Raw genomic sequence first — 23,803 nt, 5'->3', positions numbered from 1 at the left:
GCACATATCTTGAGGATGTCCTCACCTATTCCACGGTGAAGGCAAGTTGAATGGTGAGCTTCTCAGGGCTATAGTTACTCATTCAAAAGCTGTCTTATGACACCCCCATATGCAGCCCCCATATTCACCAAAGAGCAAAAAGGGCGGCACAGTGGCGAAGTGGCTAGCACCGCAGCCTCACAGCTCCAGGGACCCGGGTTCGATTCTGGGTACTGTCCGTGCGGAGTTTGCAAGTTCTCCCTGTGACCACGTGGGTTTTCGCCGGGTACTCCGGTTTCCTCCCACAGCCAAAGACTTGCAGGTGATAGGTAAATTGGCCATTGTAAATTGCCCCTAGTGTACGTAGGTGGCAGGGAATATGAGATTACTGTAGGGTTAGAATAAATGGGTGGTTGATGGTCGGCACAGAATTGGTGGGCCGAAGGGCCTGTTTCAGTGCTGTATCTCTAAAATTAAAAAAAATTAAAAATCAACAGGTTTAAATTTCTCGGAACACTATGAAGGCAGTGTCCCTCCCAGGCCAGCCACACATAAACCGGGAAATCGTGAGTACAATTGACTCAATTTTCCGTCCATTATAGACGACAAATTGTGGACCACATTCCTCGGACTTCCTGATATAAATGTCAGTCAGGCAAGGCCTCCTCGCTGGTAGGTACACGTTCGGAAAATTGGGGCATGTAACGCAATGAATATTTTATTTTGAAAATTGCTGACAGGAAATACATTTGCTGTTAGATCTATTTCACTCTTATAATGTAAATGGCATCAGTGAGGCCACATGGTCCAAAATTTGTGCTTCAATGCTCCTGTACAGAAAACTTTGAGCTAGGAATACAGAATTCCCAATCTCTGTTGCTGACGCGTCGGGAGCACAGAAGTGGATAATCAGGCCGATATGTATTTGACAAAACTTCTTGGGATTCAATTTTTATTGCAGCCAGTCACAAAGACCACCTGTTTGGTCAGATCAGCCAGCTACAGCGGCCATCAAAAGGTGGCACCTTACGCTAGAACTATTCTGCAACCATGATATAATTTCAATATTTTTCTTTATTTTCTACTCCCCTTCAGGTCGCTCCATCCCTTTCTAATTCCATTCGCAACTGCCCAGCCAACAGGGCAAGCAAATTCTCTGAATACCACGCTACTGCTCTGTAGCAAACTGCAAGGGTTACACAGGAAAGGCCTTCAGCTAACACTACTCCCCAAGAGAAGTGCCTGGTCTTACCCTGACAGTATCAGCCATGAGTAGGAACTGACCTTGTTTTTAAAAAAGGGATTACAATAAATGAACCAGATGTGGAAACAGGCTAGTCCAAACATTTGGGTTTACATATGACAATCTGCAAATACTTTGTTTGTAAAAGCTAGGCTGCGATCGCTGACGCTACCACTAGGTGGCGCTGCAGTGGCACATGCGCAAATGCAGCATGTGCCACTAAAACGTCACAGTCTGCAACTTCAGGCAGCTGCCAGGACTATCACATGAAGGCAACCTAACCTAAACACATGGCAACACAAAATGGCAGGAGGGAGAGAGTGAGTGAGCAGGTCGGGGAGGAGAGTGGAGCAGGCTGGGGACGGGGACGTGGGAGCAGAGCGGCCAGAGAGAGCAGCGAGGGGGTGGGGGGGGGGGGGGAGCGGAGCGGCCGAAAGAGCGGAGCAGCTGGAGAGAACGGAGCTGGACATATGGGTGAATACCCGTTGGCGTTGCATTGCTGTATGTGTAAAGCGCATGCGCAGAGGCTGACCAGGCGCGTTGCCCGAAGATGCACACGTCACACGATGACATCATCAGCGCATGCGCTAACCAGTCTTGGCAAGTCGGAATGCAGCACACGCGCAGAGAGCAGGAGCCCATCTGCTCACCTTGGCACAGCCTGATGACGTCAGTGGCCAGCTGCGTTGTCAGGAATCACTTTGTAAAAACTAATGCAAAGATGAAACTATCAGGAAGATATTTTGCTTATACCCATGCCATAATGAATTATGTTGCATCAAGTCCCTAACATTTTCTATACTCCAGCTGTCCTGACTGAGCAAACATGTCACTGGAGTTTATCGAATCTGTACTGCTGCCTGAAAGTTGGAATTCACTCACCTGGAACACTGGTAATACACAGAACATGAGCATTGCACACTATAAACTGGTCCATAATGGTGCCAGGCTGGTTGGCATCAATGATGACAATTTTACTGGTGGAGTGTGTGCTAGTGCAGATCCACACACGGCTTGAGACATCCTCTGCACTGTGGACCTTAATAAAGGAATCACAAAGAAAGCTAGCAAAGAACTGACCTAGCAGGTGCACCATAGCACAAACCCAGTGAAGCATGGATGTGAACTACAGACTGACAACAAACAGTTACATTTGGACAAGTATTATTAAATATGCATTAATATAAACTGTCAGCGTTGCAGCTATGCAGCTGTCCATGTTCCATGCTCTGCTTACAACCGCAATTTTTTTCTAGAAAGACTTGCATTTATATAGCGTCTTTCATAACCTCAGGATGACCCAAAGCACTTTATAATAAATGAAGTACTTTTGAAGCATAGACACTGTGTAACGTAGGAAACACGGCAGCCAATTTGCACACAGCAGGGTCCCATAAACAGCAATGAGATAATGACCAGATAAACTGTTTTAGGTGTCAGGGATAAATATTGGTCAGGACACCAGGGAGAACATAGTTCTTCTCTGAATAGTGCTATGGAATCTTTTACATCCACCCAAGGGGGCAGACTGGTTCATGGTTCCATCTGAAAGGCGGTACCTCCGATGGTACAGCACTGCCTCAGTCCTGAGTTGATGTGTTAACCTGGTTTATGTACTCAAGTCTCTGGAGTGGGACTTAAACCTACAACCTTCAGATTCAGAGGTGAGAGTGTTAGCAATGAGTACAGCTGGGACCTTCAGCAACCTTGCACTAATTCTGAAAAATGAGCATCTGACATCTTTATAAACGACGGAATAAAGATGCCAAAGGCAAATGAGACACACTGAGTGTCCACAACATAGATTTAGGGATTATTTTATAAAATAAAGGCATGAATCCCTCTCTTTATTTCAAGCTGCTTCTTAATATTGGAGAGACTTGCACTTCCTGGGAACAAAGTGGAAGGGAAAAAGTTTCTTACCAAATGCATTGCTACTCAGTATTATCCAACACCAAAACCCAAGTACAATGTTCTCATTGTAAATTATGCAGTGCTGTGCTCTTATACCACCTTGTGAAAATCAGTCTTCTTATCTGCCACTTGCATCTTTAGATTGCTATCTAACAAGCACTGTATCTCATTTACCTTCTTGTTTTTATCAGGAGAGCTGTGACTACTGCTATTCTTCCCATCCTTTTCAGCATCAGAGGTTAGGGGATCGCAGCTGCGTGAGCGGCCCAGTTCATTCCCTTTATCCATCCGCTGCGGCTTCCAGCCAGTCAAATCCACACCAGCTGCACACCAAAGCTACAAGGAATATAAATACAACAATAGTCATGGGAAATACCGGAGCAACCATCTCCAAACTTACACTGGGTGCCAGAACAACTGGAAGCTCTGATGCCCGTACAAGTTACACTATCTACTCCTCAACAGGTGGTTTGAAGGATCACCTGCTCAGTTCTCTTGGCCTCATTCATTCATGAAGATTTGATCCACATGCAGTAGACTGGAATACATTTCACGATAGCAGCAACATAGGGAGATGTTGTTAGGATAGGATTTACATTCTCCTTTCTTTTACAGTTCAAACTGCTCACAAATCTAGCATAGTTGGCACATTATCTATACTGCTTTGCAGAAGATTGCTAATGGGTGGGGAAATTATGCTCTTTCTTTAGGAAGTGTCTATATATGTTTTTATGCTGTACTAATTTCCAGCTAAATTCCCAGGTCTAGCTCAACTTCATCCACAGCAATATTTCCTAGATTGCTAACAATATTATAAAAGTAAGATGAGCACAAGATCATTCTTCAAATCCCCGTTTTCTATGCTGAAACTGAATAATCAGGTTTTATGCTTTACTCTGGTGCACAAATAAGATAACAGGTCTTACGGTCTCGCTGCAGGTCTCACAGGGTTGTTAACAATGTAGCTGTAGGCCTCTCAAATTTGCTACAGAATGTAATTGTAGGCATCGCAAGGTTACGCTAGTTGAAAGTCCTGTCCTTTCAGACTTATTACAGCAAGGTTCACAGGGTTAGTATAGCAACCAGATTGCCAACATTGTAGCATAGATAGAGATACGTATGTGTATTCTTCTCAGCGTTACTTCAGAAAAGGTGGCCGCAGATCTCACAGGATTGTTTTGGAAACAGGACCTCAAGTGTGGTAAGGGAAACTTTACATTTAAAGTTTGTAAGGTGGCCTCAAAAATCCAGGGGGTATAATCCTGCGGATTACTCTGGCAGTACGACTGCTGGTGATCTCCAGCTGACAGTGGGTCATCATGCACCAGGCAGGTACAAACAGCACTGTGGGAGCATCTCCAACACCTGCCTACCCCACACAGCCAGAAAATCCGGTGCTTAGCTAACTTTGGTGTGGGAGCTGTTGGAAGCTCCATTCCAGACTCCATGAAAACTTCCCTTGGCCCTCTGTGACTTCTTTTCTGCCTTTATTTGGCACTTCCTTGGAGAAACTCCACAGATTTTTGGGGCCTTTGTAATATACTCTGTGCGGCTGAATCACTAATTTATCTATATTTAAGAGAGAACACAAACTGCAACAAAAAAGAATTGCTGAACTTAGAGGGAAAACCATACCCATCGTTCGAGTTAAGAGGGGAGGGTCTGTTATAAAAAGTCCTGCTTTCAGACATTTGATAGAAAAAAAAGTTTAATAGCATCTTGCAGAGAAGTATGATGAAGAAGGAAAGCTGCCAGCTAGTTTAACATTTTCTAAGGTTTGGGGTTATTTATTCTTGATATAAATACCCTGCTGGAACAGTCTGCTTAGTCTATGATTGTTAGAATATTCTCTCTCTCTTGCTGAAAAATATCATTTATATTAATTTTATTCACAGTACTGTATTGTGTATCTCCAAACATGCAGGAAGAATGGATGTAAATGTACGGCAAACTATTTTTAATTCATTCACAGAACATGAGCAGCACTGGCTAAGTCAATGTTTAATGCCAATCCCCAAATTGTTTTAAGATGGTGTAGCCACCTGCTTGAATACAACTGAGTGACTTGCCAGGCCACTTCAAAGAGCAGTTAAGAGTCAACCACATTGCTTTTGGTCTGGAGTCACAAATGGACCAGAATGGATAAGGGCAGCAGATTTCCCTCCCAAAAAGGACATTAATGAACCAGATGGATTTTTTTTTTTACAACAATCTAGTAGTTACACAGTCACCATTACTAATAGAAGTTTTTAATTCCAGACTTGATTTAATTAATTGAATTAAATTCCCCAGCTCCCACGGTGTGATTTGAATGGATATCTTCAAGATCATTGATGCAGACCTGTGGATTACTAGTCCAGTAACATAATCACTATGCTACCATATCCCTTATGCTGTACTTAAAATCTGTGACTTGATTTGTTGAGAAAGTTTCTATCAGCCTAGCGTTTGAGACCAAAAACCTGCAGCCTTTCCACTTGGGGTTACGCCCAACATTAAGTTGGAGCCTGGATATGCCTGGTCCTTACCTTACCCCAGAGATTCAAAAGGGCCTTGTATTGAGTGCAGTGCCTGCCTGCCCCTCACAAGACCAGTGGCTTAAGAGGGGGCTGGGCCAGGTCAGTGACACGCAATGTCAGGAATTCCTGCTGATGAGGCGAGGCCACCAAACAGAAAATTTGGGTTCCACCTGGGGGTCCAGGCAGGATCGTGACCAGGAACTGGAAGATTAAAGGTTTGCATTATTTTTCATTTTAAAGCACCCTTTTATATAGGGGGCACCACTTTATTCTTTCAAGGAGGTCTAGATAACCTCTAGACCTAGCACAGAATGTGATATCTGGGAAGGAGGGCACCCTAGATACACCCCATGTAGTGCAGATGCCCACTTTTGCCACAGTAATTAAAGCCATACCTATGACCCTTGGTGAGATTAGCAGTGGAGTTTCCGAAACGGGTGCGTCCAGCACTTGAGCTAGGATGATCCCCTCCTGTGGGCTTTCAGCCCATTGATTTTAACTGCACTTAGCTGATTCTTACAGATCAGTGAGATTAGAGAGAGAGAGAGAGAGAGAGAGAGAGAGAGAGAGAGCGAGAGAGAGAGAGAGCGAGAGAGAGAGAGAGCGAGAGAGAGAGAGCGAGAGAGAGAGAGCGAGAGAGAGAGAGCGAGAGAGAGAGAGCGAGAGAGAGAGAGCGAGAGAGAGAGAGCGAGAGAGAGAAGGGAGGGAGAGAAGGGAGGGAGAGAAGGGAGGGAGAGAGGCAGGGAGGGAGAGAAGGGAGGGAGAGCAGGGAGGGAGAGCAGGGAGGGAGAGAAGGGAGGGAGAGCAGGGAGGGAGAGAAGGGAGGGAGAGAAGGGAGGGAGAGAAGGGAGGGAGAGAAGGGAGGGAGAGAAGGGAGGGAGAGAAGGGAGGGAGAGAAGGGAGGGAGAGAAGGGAGGGAGAGAAGGGAGGGAGAGAAGGGAGGGAGAGAAGGGAGGGAGAGAAGGGAGGGAGAGAAGGGAGGGAGAGAAGGGAGGGAGAGAAGGGAGGGAGAGAAGGGAGGGAGAGAAGGGAGGGAGAGAAGGGAGGGAGAGAAGGGAGGGAGAGAAGGGAGGGAGAGAAGGGAGGGAGAGAAGGGAGGGAGAGAAGGGAGGGAGAGAAGGGAGGGAGAGAAGGGAGGGAGAGAAGGGAGGGAGAGAAGGGAGGGAGAGAAGGGAGGGAGAGAAGGGAGGGAGAGAAGGGAGGGAGAGAAGGGAGGGAGAGAAGGGAGGGAGAGAAGGGAGGGAGAGAAGGGAGGGAGAGAAGGGAGGGAGAGAAGGGAGGGAGAGAAGGGAGGGAGAGAAGGGAGGGAGAGAAGGGAGGGAGAGAAGGGAGGGAGAGAAGGGAGGGAGAGAAGGGAGGGAGAGAAGGGAGGGAGAGAAGGGAGGAACAGGCAGACAGAAGCAGAGACCAAAGAGTAAGGACAGGTAAACAATGCATAGCATCCATTAAAACTGGCCAGTATCATACTGAAAAGTCAAAGTGCCAAATCCCTTGAATCATAGAATTTCTAAGCAAATGTCAGGTGTTAAGAGGTTAGCATTGATGTAGATTTTATTAAATTCTGATCATTGGAACCTCCCTTTGCTCTTGGCTCATTGATACCTTCATGGTTGGATCCTTTGCGACCAATGGACGACAGTAGACTGGGATAGGGACATTCTTCATACGATTGTCTTCCTGGCTGCCATTAGGACTCAACTAGATTAAGAACAAGAACATCACTCATTTATCTACTTAGATTAAACTGTTGCATTACCACAATATTATAATGTAACCAATATTAACTGCATCCATACAAATGTTATGGACGTTATTGTTCATGAAGATGCTGTGAACCAAAAGTAACCAAAATAAATTGGACCACATCAAAGTTCGTGACTTTAGTCTTGGAGAAATCCTTGGCCTGTTATACATTTGAAGGAAATTTTGGGAAGACTTTAGGGGTAGGGGAGGGGGGGGGGTGGTTAAGGTGGTTGAAAATCTCAGAGGAAAGTTAAAATCTCAAAAAATATATTCTCTCTTCCCGGTTAAGTTCATCATCTTATTCTGTTTGTTCTTGCTTTATTTCTCCTGTCTATCCCATTGTTATTCCCTTTTTGTAGGACACAGCTGTGCAGCACACAGCAAACAGTAATAATCTAGAAGGTATTGGGTGGGCTATACTGTCTTGTTCCTCTCAAAGTCTCCGAGCAATAAAACCTCAGAATGTGTGTTCCATTATGACACTGGTGGCTGTACAAGCCACATTGTCTTGTCCATGGATAACACAGTAGTGTTATGAACTATAGCTGCAAGGCATATCTTTGGTCCTACAACAGCCTTTCTTGGCCGATCAAATAATGACATCTCCATTGATTGTCACAGGTTGAAGGAATCACACAAACCTCCAGGGAAACAAGCAATAATGAGCATGGTTCTGTTCCTACAGTTGCTAGACATTCATGGAGTTGTAGGCCTTTCGATTCATGAATAGAGCTCTAATAGGGATACAGACATCTATGGCTATATACATTTAAACATGTATGGAGCAAAGACAGCCGTGGTCTAACTGAATGGCAGAGCAAGCATGAGGGGATGAATGGCCTAGTCCTGTTCCTAATATTCCTATAATACCAGGTATAATATGAATGAATTAAATGTTTGTATTCTAATATCACAAGCAATCATTTCTAGACTGATATGTTTAAATCTCAGAGTCAGAATAGTGGATAAGTGTGAAAAGCTGAGATATGTTGTGCTGTTTCGGGCTGTACCTGTTTGTACTTTGCTGGAAGGCTCCAGCCACACGCCTGCAGTCGTCCATCGTCATTCCTGACATGATCTCTCACCTGTCGGTACTGTTCGCGTTTCAGTTCCCGTCGAGCAGTTGATGTACAATCACTAAGAGGAAAGGCAACACAGTCACTGCACTGTTTAAAGATAGTAGAAGAAAATGTTACTTGAGAGAGAATGGCAATCCATGTGATTGTGAGTTTAAACATACCCTCGGCTACAATTGTTATTTCTTTTGTGTTCTAAAAGCCCCAGATTTTTCCAATAGATGCATCTTTAGCCTCGCTACACTAACACAAACATTTTCTATAAAGCACTCAGTCTCTGAGACAAAAACTATGTTTTTGATGAAAGATCGACCTGAAACGTTTACTTTGTTTCTCTCTCCATCTATGCTGCTAGACCTGCTGCGTGTTTTCCAGCATCTTCTGCTTTTATTACAGATTTCCAGCATCTGCAGTATTTTGCTTTCATTTCACTCTGACGCTTCATCTTAAAACTCTTTTGACCTACCAATATTGCTAAAGTACCCAAGTCTGTCAGCTCGACATTACTTCAGCAGCACTGCAAACATGTTAGAACAGAATTAATGGAGCCGGAGTTTGCTCTGAATGGTGCCAGCCGTTCATTACACTTGCACTTTCCCACAGACTTTCCATGGGCTTTTGCATGGGAAGCTCCTATCAGCCAACTATCCAAAAAGTGCAACAGCCCCTACAGGGAAAGCAGCTGTGTATCTCCTTAAACAATCAGGTCAAAAAATTATTAATGAGCAGCACAGAGTCTGAACCAGGAAGTGCCAGTTAGAGTTGTCAATTCTCTGTCATATCAGGTACAGAAAGCAAAATAACAAGTGAAAGATAGAAAGGACAGAATTATTTTTAAATCTCTAACAATAATTAAAATCTGAAGGAATGGGACTCTACACTTAAAAAACTCATATTCAATGTCAGAGAGGTTGTTTGGCAGTAACCAAGATCCATCACATCTTTAAACGGGTACTTACACTATAATGGACAAGCTCTAGTTTTTCTGGTGAGTTTAGTGGCTATCCATCATGTAAGTATAGCAACTAACGGCATTCAATGTATTTAAATGGTGAGTGAGATGACACGATGCCATTTTCAAGAAGCTTATGCAGAAACGTCACATCACGCACAGCAACTTCCAGATTTCAGCTTTCAACTGCACACGTACTGTCACGGAAAGTTGCCGTCAAATTTCCACATAAATAACGGTGAGCGTTGTTGGCCTCACCATTACTTATACTACAAGATCTGGCCCATTAATATTTTCGCAATCTACAACATCTGTTCAGCTGTGGAAATTAATAGGAACTGCATGTGTAGCACACTGTAAAATTAAAGATTCTGATTTAAAAGTTTTGGGTGGGTGAGTAATGAGGTGAATTTGAAAGGAGGCCCTACCTATTTTAACGTCTAGGCCTCATTTAAAACCTGCTGAGCAACTTAATGTCGAGAAAGGGCGGGAAGTTGGCAGGAAGTGGTAGAAAATCACATGGCCTGGAGTCACCCCAATGTAAGGCAGATGGTGGGACTGACTTCAAGGCTGGCTGGCAGAGGTCTCGCATTCATCAAAGTAGTTGTTGGGAGGGGGGGGGGGGGTGGTGATGGTGGTGGTTATTGTGTGGTGAGTCCAGGCCATGGGAGGCCCAACTATCTTTGTGGGGTCCAAAAGAGCACTCCAGGCCCCACAAAGAGAAGAAAACTTACCTTTATTTGGCCATTTACCAGGAGGTCCTAACTGGCTTTCACCTGCTGAGTAGGCCATGGCAGCTTCCCCATTTAGACCTCAGTTAAAATTGCAGTCAGGTCCATTGTGTAAAGGAATTTAACTAAAACCCCAAAAAGCCTCAGTTGGCATTAAAATCAAACCGGGTAGAAAGGCCATTACTCCAGTGAGAAAAACCATAAAATATATTAACAACCTGGCACTGAGCATGGCTTTTACAGAACACTGCAGGATCTCTCCATCCTAAATCAACCACAGTCCAATGTATTGACCCACAACACCAGCAAAGGTCAACTGGCTCCTTTCCCAAGACCACACAATGACGCCCTTATGCTCTGGTCTTGACAGTGATTAAGTTCAACAACCATTTTTAATATTTCCCTTTACAAGGTCTTGCAGAAAAGCGCACAGTGACACCTTAGGGGCACATATTGTAATAATGACTTTAAAAAGTTTCAAAGATATGTTTGTATTGTAATCTGTATGGTTGCTACCTAGTTTGATATTCCTAATTTGTCCCATGAAGTATGACTATTTTAATGTTGAAATAAACCATCTCACAGATTATTGCACATAGATTCTAACTCGGTGGGTGGACAATGGTTGTTCAATACGCAGCTTTGCAATGTTGTTAATGTGTCGTTATTAATAGTGCAGATATTCACCATCAGTAAACACGAATGGAAGGCAGCAACCAACCCATTAGGATTTTGAAAACTAGGTTAGCGTTTGTTAAGCTTAACAGACTATGATGTTGTTGAAGGTGTGAAGTCCCTGTTGTAAACACTTCCTATGGTGCAAGGAAAGTTTTACTTCAAGAATTTGTATAGATTTGTCCTCCTAAAATTCACAGCTGCTCTGTGTGAACAGACATACTGGCAGAGCTACCAACAGTTGTGGGGCATGCAAGCAGATCTGGACGGGACTTTCACGACTGCAGACCTGCTGGGTATAAGGTAGATTCAGCCCAGGTTAAATCAGAGGCTGCCAGCCTCATTAAAATATTTAAATTGCCAACCCACCTCCTGGGAGCAGGTTGGCTGCCTGCGCATTGTCCTGTCTCTGCAAAACCCAGAACTAGGCGGGTTAGGGTTGGGATTCAGATTTTTAAAATTTTAACATCTGACCTGAGCCCAACCCACCCCGTTACGGCATGCTAAAACTCGCACCCACCCCCCCACCCCCCGTCTTGTGGAAGATAGTTCTGAACAGATATCTGACCATAACTTTGCAAACAGAGGGCAGAAATTTCCCATATACAGAAGACCTGCAGGAGTGAAAGTCCAGTCCTCACGGATCCAGAAGCAGTACAATGGAGAAGGTCTAGAATTAATAAACCCTGCTGGGTGTATTGGTAAGTGCAAAATATGTTGTCTTCAAAAACCGGATTATGTTGCAGCAGTGAATCTATCTAGTTTTCATGTTTTCAATTGACCTCAATACGTAATTTTCTACACCAACCTAGGATAGTCCTTACAATTGCAGCTTAACTTTAGTGGTGAACACAAATATCCACAAAAATCACAGCCTCACACACCGAGGTAGGTTGAAATTAGGACCTTAACCTCAGAGAGCTAAGTAGGTTCAGAGGTGAAGGCCGAGACCTCACAAACCAAAGTAATTTGTAGCCAAACTGTACTTAAAATGAAGATCACTGTACAATGTCCTTTTATCAGTGACAACATCCTGAACAATACCATCCATAAGGCACCAATTGTCACACTTTTAAACAAAGAGTAAGTGCTCAAAAGCTGTCTGCCTTCTTGGACCCCAAACGCCCTAAATCACCAAGTTCCCCAACTTTGACCCCCTAACCCTGATAAAGCCCCAAGGAGCTGATATGTCGTACACTTGTTCATTATCTGTGTCTGGTTTCTTCTCGTCCTTAGGCACTTTCTGCCTACAAAAAGAAAACATAAATTTCAAATTAACAAAACGTACATAATGGAAAACAAAAATACACACTTCTCTGAAAGAAAGATTGTCTGCAAGAGCACATGCTATTAAAGATGGAAATTAGTTATTAAAAAAAAATTCTGCCCCTTATGCAGCAGACCTAAATTTGCTGACCATGAGCTGGAAGCAGAATTGCTCAAATTCGGATGCTACTTTTCCTCTGTTTTTGCCATATCTTCAGCATTTTTTTAAACCTGTCTGAATTCCTATCAGTTTTTTGTTATGTGACATTCTCCCCATGTTTTCTGGTATGCTTTATCGAAGTTCCTACTTCTTCTGCAACCCTCCCCCCCACACCCTTTCTGAAATTTTCAGCCACTTCTTTGGGCTGAATTTTACCTTAGGTGGACGGGACTTCGCCACCAATGTAAAAGTCGGTGGTGAAGACTCTTCCGCCTAGCCCGGGGATCCGACCTGCATTTTACGGGTCCCTGGGCTTTAACTGTACCGAGGCGGGACTTCTACCCGCTTGAGGGAGGATATCCCGCCTCAGTGAGCTACCGGCCAATCTTCAGGCCGGCAGCTCTTAGTCCCAGCAGCACCACAGGGAGCGGTGGCCACTGCTGGAACTGCAGCCCAGCCGACCGAGGAGGGTGCCATGGAGATGTGACTGCAGGTAAATTGGGATTACCTCGCTGGGTGGGGGGGGGGGGGGGGGTTGATGATTGGTCGTGCTGGTAAGGCAAGGGTGGTCATCTTGGGGGGGGGGGGGGGTACTGCGCCCCGGGGATGGGCTGGGAGACGGGGGCTTCCATGGCACCCATCCCCCAAACCAGGCATGCGGAAAGGCCAGCAGCTATCGCTGGGCGGCCTTTCACGTCCCCAGCACGCCCACTGCTGTGGGTAAAATATCCGTCAAGGCGGGTGAAGCCCCTTAAGTGGCCGTTAAGTGTAGAATTGTATCTACAATTCCAGAATCTCACCACCACCTGAATTTTCTCATCCACATAAAATAGCACTACATAAATAAGTAGCCAATGTTTGTTTTACAAATAAATGCATAACACAGATATGTTTAAATGGGTGTGGAGTGGGCTTTACGCTACTTAGTTCATCTCTTAGCTCACTCTAATTCTGGGCTTATGTGGGCTGCAAATGATTCAGAAGGGGTTTTCCTACCACTTAATTTCCCCAAATGTTTGCAGATTCCTTCTGCAGGCTACCTCAGGAACAGTAACTTAATCTAATTTATATCAGTGGCCGTGAATCCACGATCTGCCATCTTTACATATGTGCTCGGAGTGAATTATGCAGTGGTTGCACCTGGTATTGCAGCCAATAAGACATTCAGAACGGTACCTCGCGCCGCCTAACTGGAGGTAGCACTGGCAGTGACTGCCAACTCCCTCAGCTCCAGGACTACAGAACACTGCCGCAGAAAAGTACAACAGCCTCATCAAGGCAGGCAAGGTAATGCAATGAGCCTTTGCTCCTTTCTTCCCTGTCCACCCTGGACACCAGCACATTCTTGACCCTAATAAGACAATTCTTCTACAGTCAACCCTTCACACTGCAATCTGGCTAAGGTTGATTCTAAGTCGGCATCTTGTACCATGGCTACCCAACTAGGCACCACTGACTTACATGAATAACCCTTAAAACCCCTTCCTCCACTTTAATCAACTCATAGACCCCCACCAAATCTCTTACCTCTCCCATGCCACTCAAGACACATTCAATTGCGAGCCTTATCTTCATTCACGGTATTTTCTTGCTGAACAAAATAGCACACAAAGCCTACAAGCAGACCGTCAGAGGGCACATTTCCACCTTTAAACCTTTCAAGAAGGCGGCCATCCAGCTCATGGGTATTCATTCAGCTTTTGCCACAGAAGATGGTGAGATCAATGATGCTTTACCAGCATCACGCTAGTGACTAAGCACCTACACTTCCACCCTAGCATTGCTCTCGAGCCCACGGCAGGCAGAACCTTTCACTCCCTTTCTCCATCTCCTTAATCCTCCTCACCCATTCTTAGCTTCTACACTCCATTTCTGCAGATCTAACACAGCAATAGGAGGAGTTGGAGGAGGAGGAAGATGATGATGAAGAGGAGGAAGAGCTGGGGAGTTACTTTTACCTCGTGAGTTGCCTACTGCTCTTATGATATTGGCCCACATGTGTCATCTAGAAGAAACATGAGAATAGGTTAAAAAAAGGTGGCGTGTTAAGAAGGAGTAGGATGATTGTGTCCAGTTTGAACCTCACTGTAACAAAACAGAATGTGTATTAACATTGTGCTTTGTTATTGATGGAGGCTAGACACATATAGGAAAGGGTGCACATTATGAGAAGGCTCAAAAATATTAGGAAACTTGGGGGAATCATTCTAAAGGCAAAGCAGTAGAAGCAACTGCCACTTGCATTATAATTTCCCTTAAAAAAAATTATTGCACCACTAATACACTGATAATGCGCTGGAAATGAGGAAATTCCCTTTTAATTTAAATTTTAAAAATTAGAGTTTATTAACATTACAGCTTATCTTAAGATGACACAATTATCATATGAAAGGAAGTACTGCAGTAGCATATGGGACATTGAAATCTACTCGATCTCAGGCACTCCACTTGGGAACAGTGGCCTATTGGCTATGTCACTGGACTAGTAATCGAGAGGCTTGGACCAAATTGTATGTCTGTTTCTAACATACAAGCTGCTCGCCAATTTACAAGCCCATCTGTAAATTGCATCAGGTTGGCCTTGGGCATCAATGGGGTAGCTGACGTTCCCCCAACAACCCCCCACCCCCAACTGATTTTCAATTGCTGGTCGTCCACATATCAGGCTGGAAACAGTTGGCTGACAGTGGAAAATTACCTCCATATAATGCACAGCAATAACTGCTTTTGGTCTTTCCCTATAAAACGGCAGAGACTACACTTCCAAAGTAATTTATTGGATGTAAAACATTTTTGGACATCCTGAGGACATAATAAGGTGCTATATAAATGCAAGTTCTTTCTTTCCTTCTTAAGAGCCAGTTAAGCACCAATTAAAGATAGAAAAAGTAGATTTGCCCAAGCTCGCCTTCCAGCTGACACTGCATTGATCGTACTGCCGTAAAACGGTGCTACGGTGGCAGAAAAAGTCAATAGCGATATGGGCAGAGCAGGAAATACTGTAAACAGCAACTTAATTGCTTCAATTAGCAAGACTTATTTTGGTGGACATGCTGGAGGAGAAAGAGGAAATGTTGCAGCAGGAAAAGGCCAGGGAGCAAATGGCTCGGGCCCTATTTGTGAGATTGCCGTTAAGGCCAATCTTATAGCGCGTGGAGCTATAGGAAACTTCGACAACATGTCTCTTTTTTTTCCAGCAATACTTTATATATGCAATTCCTTGTATGCATACAATATTGCAATTGTGACTGCATACAAGATTTGACAAAGGGAATGTTTCAAATTTAGGATCTTGTCTTGTTCTCTGGAGAACAGTGGTGTTAGTCACTTCCGTAAGCAGACTATGCATTTTGTGTTTAGGGGTGTGTACTACAATGTACCCTAGATATGTAACAACAGTATCCCCTTGTAATTTGAACTGGACATGTGTGTTTTTTTGCAATGTGCCTCTTCAATCTCTGAAAACATTTGGTGAGCCAAAGCCAGATACAGATCATTAAACTATTTTGTTTCACGGCAAGTGAATTTGCATAGCAACAGTAATGATTGGACTCAACTAATTCCATTAGTACAACTTGACTTTGTGTAATAATAATTAAGGGAAAATCATGTTTGACCAACTTGGAGTTTTTTGAAGAGGTAACAGAAAGGGTTGATGAGGGCAATGTGGTGTATATAGACTTTCAAAAGGCCATACAACAGACTTGTGAGCAAAGTTCTAGCTCATGGAATAAAAGGAACAGTAGCAACATGGATACTGAATTGGCTGAGTGACTGGAAACAAAAAGTGTAGTGGTTAATGGATGTTTTTCAGGCTGCAGGAAAGTTGGTAGTGGCGTTCCCCAGGGGTTAGTGTTGGGACCCTTGCTTTTCCTGATATATATTAATGATGCAGACCTTGGTGTACAGGACAAAATTTCAAAGTCGGTGAATGATACGAAACTTGGAAGCATTGTGAACTGTGAGGAGGATAGTGTAGAACTGCAAAAGGACACAGACAAGTTGGTGGAATGGGCGGATAGGTGGCAGATGAAGTTCAGTGCAGAGAAATGTGAAGTGGCTCATTTTGGTAGAAAGAACAAGGAGAGACAATAAAAAATAAAGGGTACAATTCTAAAGGGGGTGCAGGAGCAGAGGGACCCGAGTGTATATATGCATAAGTTATTGAAGGTGGCAGCACAGGTTGAGTGAGCAGTTAATAAAGCATACAGTATCCTGGGCTTTATTAATAGGGGCATAGAGTACAAGAACAAGGAAGTTATGTTATGTTGAACTTATATAAGATACCAGTTCGGCCTCAGCTGGAGTACTGCGTCCAGTTCTGGGTGCCACACTTTAAGAAAGACGTGAAGGCATTAGAGAAAATGCAAAGAAGATTCACAAGAATGATTCCAGGGATGAAGAACCTCAGTTATGAAGATAGATTGGAGAAGTTGAAACTGTTTTCCTAGAAGAGAAGGCTGAGAGGTGATTTGATAAAGGTATTCAAAATCATGAAGGGTCTAAACAGAGTAGATATAGAGAAACTGTACCCACTTGTGAAAGAATCGAGAATGAGAGGGCACAGGTTTAAAGTAATGGGTAAGAGAAGCAAAAGTGACATGAGGAAAAACTTTTTCACTCAGCGAGTGGTTAAGGTCTAGAATGCGCTGCCTGAAAGTGGGGTGGAGGCAGGTTCAATCAAAGCATTCAAAAGGGAATTAGACTGCATTATGAAAAGGAAGAATGCGCAGGGTTACGGGGAGAAGGCGATGCAATGGCACCAAGTAAATTGCTCCTTCTGCGCTGTAACAATTCTGTGAGTATGAGAAGGAGAAAGACTCATTATTAGCCAGGCAGTGTGCATACCACTGATGACGAAGAAGCAACATCTGAGGTTATATCTCATCGAGGAAGCTATAAATGGATTGCTTCATCTCCTACAACCAGAACTACAATGAGGAAGCAACATCAGCACTGTGCTTCCAGCAGCACTAAAAGCAATGGATGCAGTCAAATTCATTTATCACAGGTTCCTTCCAGACAATAACAATGTTACCACTGCTACATTACTAGGGTCACAGGTGCACTGTTTCAGTAGGGAGGCTGACCATGTTTATCAAAAGATATAGGGTGCCAAGTTTAAGGCTCCTCACAAGCTCATTCAAGGTCCTACACAATAGGCTGCGGTCTTCATGAACAGAAAAGGATACCATTTCAATATCCTGTAAATGATCTGCGGCGCATTATGGGTATATCCTGGCAGGGCAAAATCACAAACGTGGCAGTCCTCTCAAAGACAAAGCTCCCAAGCATGTTGGCATTAATCACACAGAGGTAGCTTCGGTGGAGCAGACATGTCCGAAGGTTGGAAGATGGTCGCATGCCCAGGACCTTCTGTATGGTGAGGTAGCCGGGGCCAGACGACCAGTGGTGTGCCAAAGCTCCGCTTCAAGGATGCTTGCAAGCGTGACATGAAGGCCAAAATGTCAACCAATGCACCTTAGCATCACGAGCTGGCAAATGAGGGAAATGGTGACACATCCTGTGGACTGGTGTGCACTACCATGCCGACCAATTGCTACAGCAGACTGGCACCAAGTGCCAATGTCAAAAACAACAACTCACAGCATCACTTGGCAGCTTCATGTGCGGCACTTGTGGTAGAGCCTGCCTCTCTAGGATTGGCCTTCACGGCCATCAGCAAAGGTGCACCAAGAGAAGACACCCCACCTAAATGGACTGTTTGCTCTGTGTCCATCATCTTTCATAGATGGAAGGATGCCAACAAAATGATCTATGATCACCAAAGAATTATGGGTATAAATGTTTTGTTTCTAGGGAGTATTTACAAAACCCTTAACGGAATTATGAGTTCAGCATTTATCGCAGAGTGAGAACGAATTGGACAGGTGATCCTTGGAGATCTGAGTAGCATTCTGAATATGGCTCATGACACCACGATACAACTCCCCCTACCCCACTGGAAAGACACATTTAAGAAGTAGAAACATAATGGACCGGATTTTGCAGTAAATATAATGATGAGGCTAACAGTTACAGCAATTAACATGTAAATCAAAAAGCAACTTCCAGTGACCGCACGAGAGTTAAATGCGTAAATCAGGAAACTGATGTCTGAAATGACCTTCTCCTCCAGAAGCTGCACGATATTGGTATTTTGCCAAGAAACTTACCATTCAAATGCATGAAATGGTGCAACGTTACTGTATTTACATGATATATATGCACTGAACTCGCCAGAAAATACTTCTGCTTGACCATTTCAGTGTGACTACCCTTTTAATGGCGACAAGCCTTAATTATTGCCAATCAAACTCTCTGGCAATGAAAATTGACTTTAACAAATGTGGAATCTCATTCCTTTAGGTTTTAATTATAGGAGATTTAAGTCATTTAAATGTTTTTCTTTCTGTCTCTTTTATCTCTTTCGCCTAATGCCTTCTTTCTATCCCTCTATTAATTGCACTTTCAGTACCTAATTTCACATTGAATATTCCAGCTGACATTTTCTGGTTGAGACTCTGCACTGCTCATCAATGATTCTTCAATCTGATTCCTTAAGGAGATACACAACTGCTTTCCCTGTTCACACAAGGTCCCAGAGGGCACTGCACTGTTTTGGATTTCCAATCACTGCATATTCCAGTGCAAAAGCCTACAGAAAGTCTAGGGGCAAGTACAAAGTGCCATTTGTTTAACGCTGACCCCAAAATCTGGCCCAGATACTTGTTGAGCTCAAATAATAGTTCCCATGTTTTGGATTATATTTTTTCTATCTGTGCAATATGCTGTTATGATTTGCAGATCTCGGTTTACACCTTCTGCATTTATCTTTCATTAATCATAGAAACAGCGCATCCCAAAGGTTACATTTGCTCAAAGTACACTAATTATACTGATCAGGTGGTTGTCTAATTAGTTGAACAGTTTTCTCACCAGCCATTCTGCTGTGCACCTTAATGCATGTAAGCTTCAAGAAATTTACAAACATTGTGCAGTTCTCAGTGTATAATAAAATGCACAAAGGTTTTAATTCCCATTTAGCACACAGCCGGTGTACCAAGAGTAATTTTACCCCAGAAAGTATAGGTATTTGTTTATTTGGGATGCCCAGTTTGAAAATCTGTATTTTACTGTGAAAAAGTATGTCCACTTGAGAAAAAAAGTTTTAACTGTGGAGGGGTGAAAAGAATCCTCATTCTGTTCATATAGTGAAGAAAACTAAACATGTCTCTAAGTGCAATCACATCTGTGCTAAACAGAGTATGATTAATTCCTCGGATTTGTAATTTTTTTCATCTACTTATATATCTAGGCTGACACTTCAGTACAGTACTGAAGGAATGCTGCACTGTCAGAGGTACCATCTTTTGACTGAGATGTTAAACCAAGGGCCCCTCAGCCTTGTCAGGTGAACATAGAAGATTCCATTACACTATTCAAAGGATAGCAGGGGAATCCTGGTCAATATTTATTCTTTAATCAACATCACTGTAACAAAGTACCTGGTCAATATCACATTGTTGTTTGTGGAACCTTGCTGCCATGAATCCTACATTACAATAGCGACTACACTTCAAAACATATTTCATTGGTTGTAAAGCGCTTTAGCATGTCCTGAGATTGTGAAAGGCGCTCTATGAATGCAAGTATTTCTTTCTTTGCTTTTGAAAGCTGATTTCCCGAGTTTAGTTAATGGCACGGAGAGTCAGCTATACAGATGAGGAAGTCATGGGCATGCTATCCATGCTGTTATAACCAGTAAAATTAATTTCTAATGCACATATCAGGATATCACTGAAAGCTTGTCCTCACCATGAGTAGCACAAATTCAGAAAATTACCCTACAATCTCCTAGGCCCCGATATTTAGAGGAGGTGGGGAGGGTGTGGATGAGCACGTAAGAAATCCAACAACGCTGGGGACACAAAGGTCCTTAAATTTAACACCAGGTCGTCAGTAAAATTTTTCACCTCCATTTCCCGCCCGGCAGCCGGCCAAATTGGCCAAAAAACCAACAGCAGGGAGGCCGCAGCCAGAAACCCTTGGGGACGATCCCCAGCAATCACAATCCAAATTGCAGATCGAGGGTTTGAGTGGTGAGTGGTGGGAGGGGTCAGCTGCAATCTCAGGGCAGGCTGCAGACCGGGGGTGGAGGTCGCTAATTGTGGCTGTGGATAGAGAGGGGGTCGCAACGGGCAGAAGGGAGGCCGAAGGCTTCCTTGAGGGGCTGAAGGGAGCTCTCCTGCTGCTCCTGGTCCACAAGGAATGGCATTAATAGCACTTACCTTCCAGAGCCATCAGGTCCCACCTTTCTTTCACTGCCAGTTTTGCAGAGCCTTGGAAAACACCTGGGATGTGGCAGCCCTATGGGAGCCTGATTTAAATAGGTCAATGAAGTGCTCTACCTCTCTCCAAGACAAGGCACATGCAAGGCTCGAAACATCCGCCATTAAAACAAAAACAACATTTTCCATATTTTAGGGTTTAACTAGAATTGTACCAGGGATGAGGGACTTCAATTACATGGAGAGATTAGAGAAGCTGGGATTGTTCCCCTTAAAGCAGAAGAAGTTAAAGGGTGACTGAATAGAGGCATTCAAAATTATGATGGGTTTGTTTTGGAGTAAATAGGGAGAAACTGTTTCCTCTGGCAATTGGGTTGGTAACCAGAGGTCATAGATTTAAAATAATTGGCAAAGGAGCTAGAGGGGAAATGAGAACACATTTTCTTCCACCCAGATGATTGTTAAGGTCTGGAATGCTCTATATGAAAGGATGGTGGAACCAGATTCTGTAGGAATTTTTAAAAGATAATTCAGCATTTATTGAAGAGGACTAATTTGCAGGGTTATGTGGAAATAGGTGGGGGTCTGGAACTAAATTGGACAGCTCTTTCAAACAGGGAGCACAGGCACAACAAGCCCAAAGGCCTCTTTCTGTGCTGTAGCATTCTATGATTCTAACATTTCCACTCGGTCAAAATGATACAAGACCTTTATCTTGCTCCACCTTGCTAATCAGGTACTTGGTTTTTTATAAAAATGCATTACTTTCAATTCTCAACATTAATATATCATTTATTTGACAGTTCCTAAATTTCAGCATTATCTTGCTTTGCAGGAGAATCTTACAATCCCACACAACCTGCTTCATCTTTAAAATGAAGTATTCTCACAAACCCTCATCAAAATTATCTGTTGTACAATACTTATGCAATATATACACTACATATCCCTCCAGGACTTATCCCCTCCCTATCTTTGTAATCTCCTCCAGCCCCATAACCCTCCGAGATATCTGCGCTCCTCTAGTTTTGGCCTCTTGAGCATCCCTGATGTTAATTGCTCGACCACTGGTGGCCACACCTTCATTTGCAGCCTCACAGCTCCAGGGACCTGGGTTCGATTCTGGGTACCGCCAGTGAGGAGTTTGCAAGTTCTCCCTGTGTCCGCGTGGGTTTTCGCCGGATGCTCCGGTTTCCTCCCACATCCAAAGACTTGCAGGTGGTAGGTAAATTGGCTGTTGTAAATTGCCCCTAGTGTAGGGAGGTGATAGGGAATATGGGATTACTGTAGGGTTAGTATAAATGGGTGGTTGTTGGTCGGCACAGACTCGGTGGGCTGAAGGGCCTGTTTCAGTGCTGTATCTCTAAATAAATTTGCCTAGGCACTAAGATCTGGAATTCCCTCCCTACCTCTCTCTCCTCCTTTAAGACACTCCTTAAAATCTACCAAACTTTTGATCATCTGCCCCTAATATCTCCTAATGTGGCTCAGTATTATATTTTGTTTCATAATGCTCCTGTGAAATGCTTTGGGACGTTTTATGTCAAAGGCGCTATATAAATACAAGCTGTTGCTCTTCTTGTATATACATTATACTATTATGCACAGTATGTACACCACACACCAACTACACATTCAATGCACCGTAATCAAATTAACTCATCATTTAATGCTACTAATTTCTTTTTAAATTTTGGCTTTAACATGCATAATAATAATGAAGAATCAGGTGTCCTATGAAGTTACAGACTGAGTGATTAATGAATTTGCTTGAACATAAATCTATTTGTTAATTTCTAACCACAAAAATAAATCGATTAAACAAAAAGTGAGTAAAAATAAAAACAGAAATTTATACATACCAACTTTATCCCTCATATCAGTAATAAGAAAATAAACACAAATAGGAGTCCACTTCACTGCCACCATATTTCCCCCACTTACAACATCTATGATTCATACACACACACACACGCACATACACAAACTTTATAGAATTGGATCTTCAAAGCAGTTTGTGAAATATTAGTTCCTTGACCTACGTGGACCCCTAATCTAAAGCCTTGTTTCTGGTTTTATTTCAAGAAGAAACCTCCCAATCAGGACTCTTTTTTTTTTAATACTGATACATAGAAACAAATTCTGATTAACTTTTAACATCCTCTCTCTTTCTAGGATTTTATTTCTACATTTCTTTTTTTCACTAATCCCATTTAAAGAAGACTGTGGATTCTACCATCAGGCAAACTAGCCAGAGGACTTCCTGAGGCTAACAGTACGAGGAGGAGTTGACCATGCCTATTTAATGACTGCATTTCAGATGGATCTTAATGCAGTTCCATCACACTGTCTGGTTCAGTATTTGGCTCAGGTGCCCCAATGAACATTAATACTCAAAATGTATCAAAATCTCAAGAAAAAGTACATTTCATGCCATTTTGTTTTAAAACACTTCGTAACTATCAAAATTAATTCTTAATGTAATTATTCTGTTGGTTAAACCACCTTTAGAAAAAAAAAAGAGTACTGAAGGGGAGATTCCTTCTTCAACTCAAATCCTGATGCTAAGACTCTCCTCTTCAAATAAATTAAAACAAATGGCTGCATGACTTTTGCAAACAACCTTTCTTTGACAGTAACTAATTATTACAAATGAAAGAGGAGCAAAATAAATAACAAGCAAAGCAAATGAATAATGGAAATAAAACAGCGAAGGTAATGAAAAGAAGCCTAAACATATGAATATCACAAACTCTATTAACCCTGTGCCATGGGAGCAGGCTGCATGTGGGTGCTGTGCGTGTGGGGCAAGCCACACCTTTTAGGCAGTTACTTACTCCTCAGGCAGGAAATCTATGGCACGTGTTCTGTCTGCAGTAGATAACTGGGACATGGTGCGGCTTCGGCGCTTGGTGAAGCCAGAGGAGCCATAGGTGTTGGGAGCAGCATAATGAAGGACCGGGGGCCTCTTAGTTGGCTGGGCAGCAGAGGAAGAGCTGAAGAGACGGCTGAAACTGGAGGAAAAGACAACAAATAGAGTAACAGTAAGAAAGAGAATTAAGTACTAGTTTGCTACTACAGCCAATATTTAAAATAATTGTAGATAACTATGTTAAAACCCAGCAAAATGAGTGTATTTCTGGATAATAATTTAAAGAGTATACTATTCACTTGCAACGTGCTATGAAATAAAACCCTGAAGGACTGCAATTTAAATCATGTAGTACAATACCGTATTAGTTCCAAGTCACATA

The 23,803-nt window shown here is 43.2% G+C and overlaps 1 protein-coding gene across 17 annotated transcripts in view; it reads right to left on the bottom strand.

Moving 5' to 3' along the window:
* mapk8ip3 (mitogen-activated protein kinase 8 interacting protein 3) overlaps positions 1–23,803 on the bottom strand; it is a 225,118-nt gene that overhangs the window by 43,950 nt on the left and 157,365 nt on the right. For 11 of the 17 annotated variants that reach the window (XM_068056312.1, XM_068056319.1, XM_068056315.1 and 8 more), the window contains 6 exons: positions 23,387–23,563; positions 12,029–12,079; positions 8,409–8,535; positions 7,258–7,353; positions 3,311–3,472; positions 2,105–2,261 (listed from right to left, as the gene is read on the bottom strand). In XM_068056312.1, the coding sequence (XP_067912413.1) occupies positions 2,105–2,261; positions 3,311–3,472; positions 7,258–7,353; positions 8,409–8,535; positions 12,029–12,079; positions 23,387–23,563 (770 nt within the window). The remainder of the gene's footprint in view (positions 1–2,104; positions 2,262–3,310; positions 3,473–7,257; positions 7,354–8,408; positions 8,536–12,028; positions 12,080–23,386; positions 23,564–23,803) is intronic. The other 6 variants (XM_068056320.1, XM_068056322.1, XM_068056329.1 and 3 more) reach the window with 1 other exon arrangement.

Source organism: Heterodontus francisci, chromosome 24, assembly GCF_036365525.1.
Source record: "Heterodontus francisci isolate sHetFra1 chromosome 24, sHetFra1.hap1, whole genome shotgun sequence".
In the NCBI taxonomy this organism is placed as follows: Eukaryota; Metazoa; Chordata; class Chondrichthyes; order Heterodontiformes; family Heterodontidae; genus Heterodontus; species Heterodontus francisci.
This window is presented reverse-complemented; position numbering and strand designations above follow the sequence as displayed.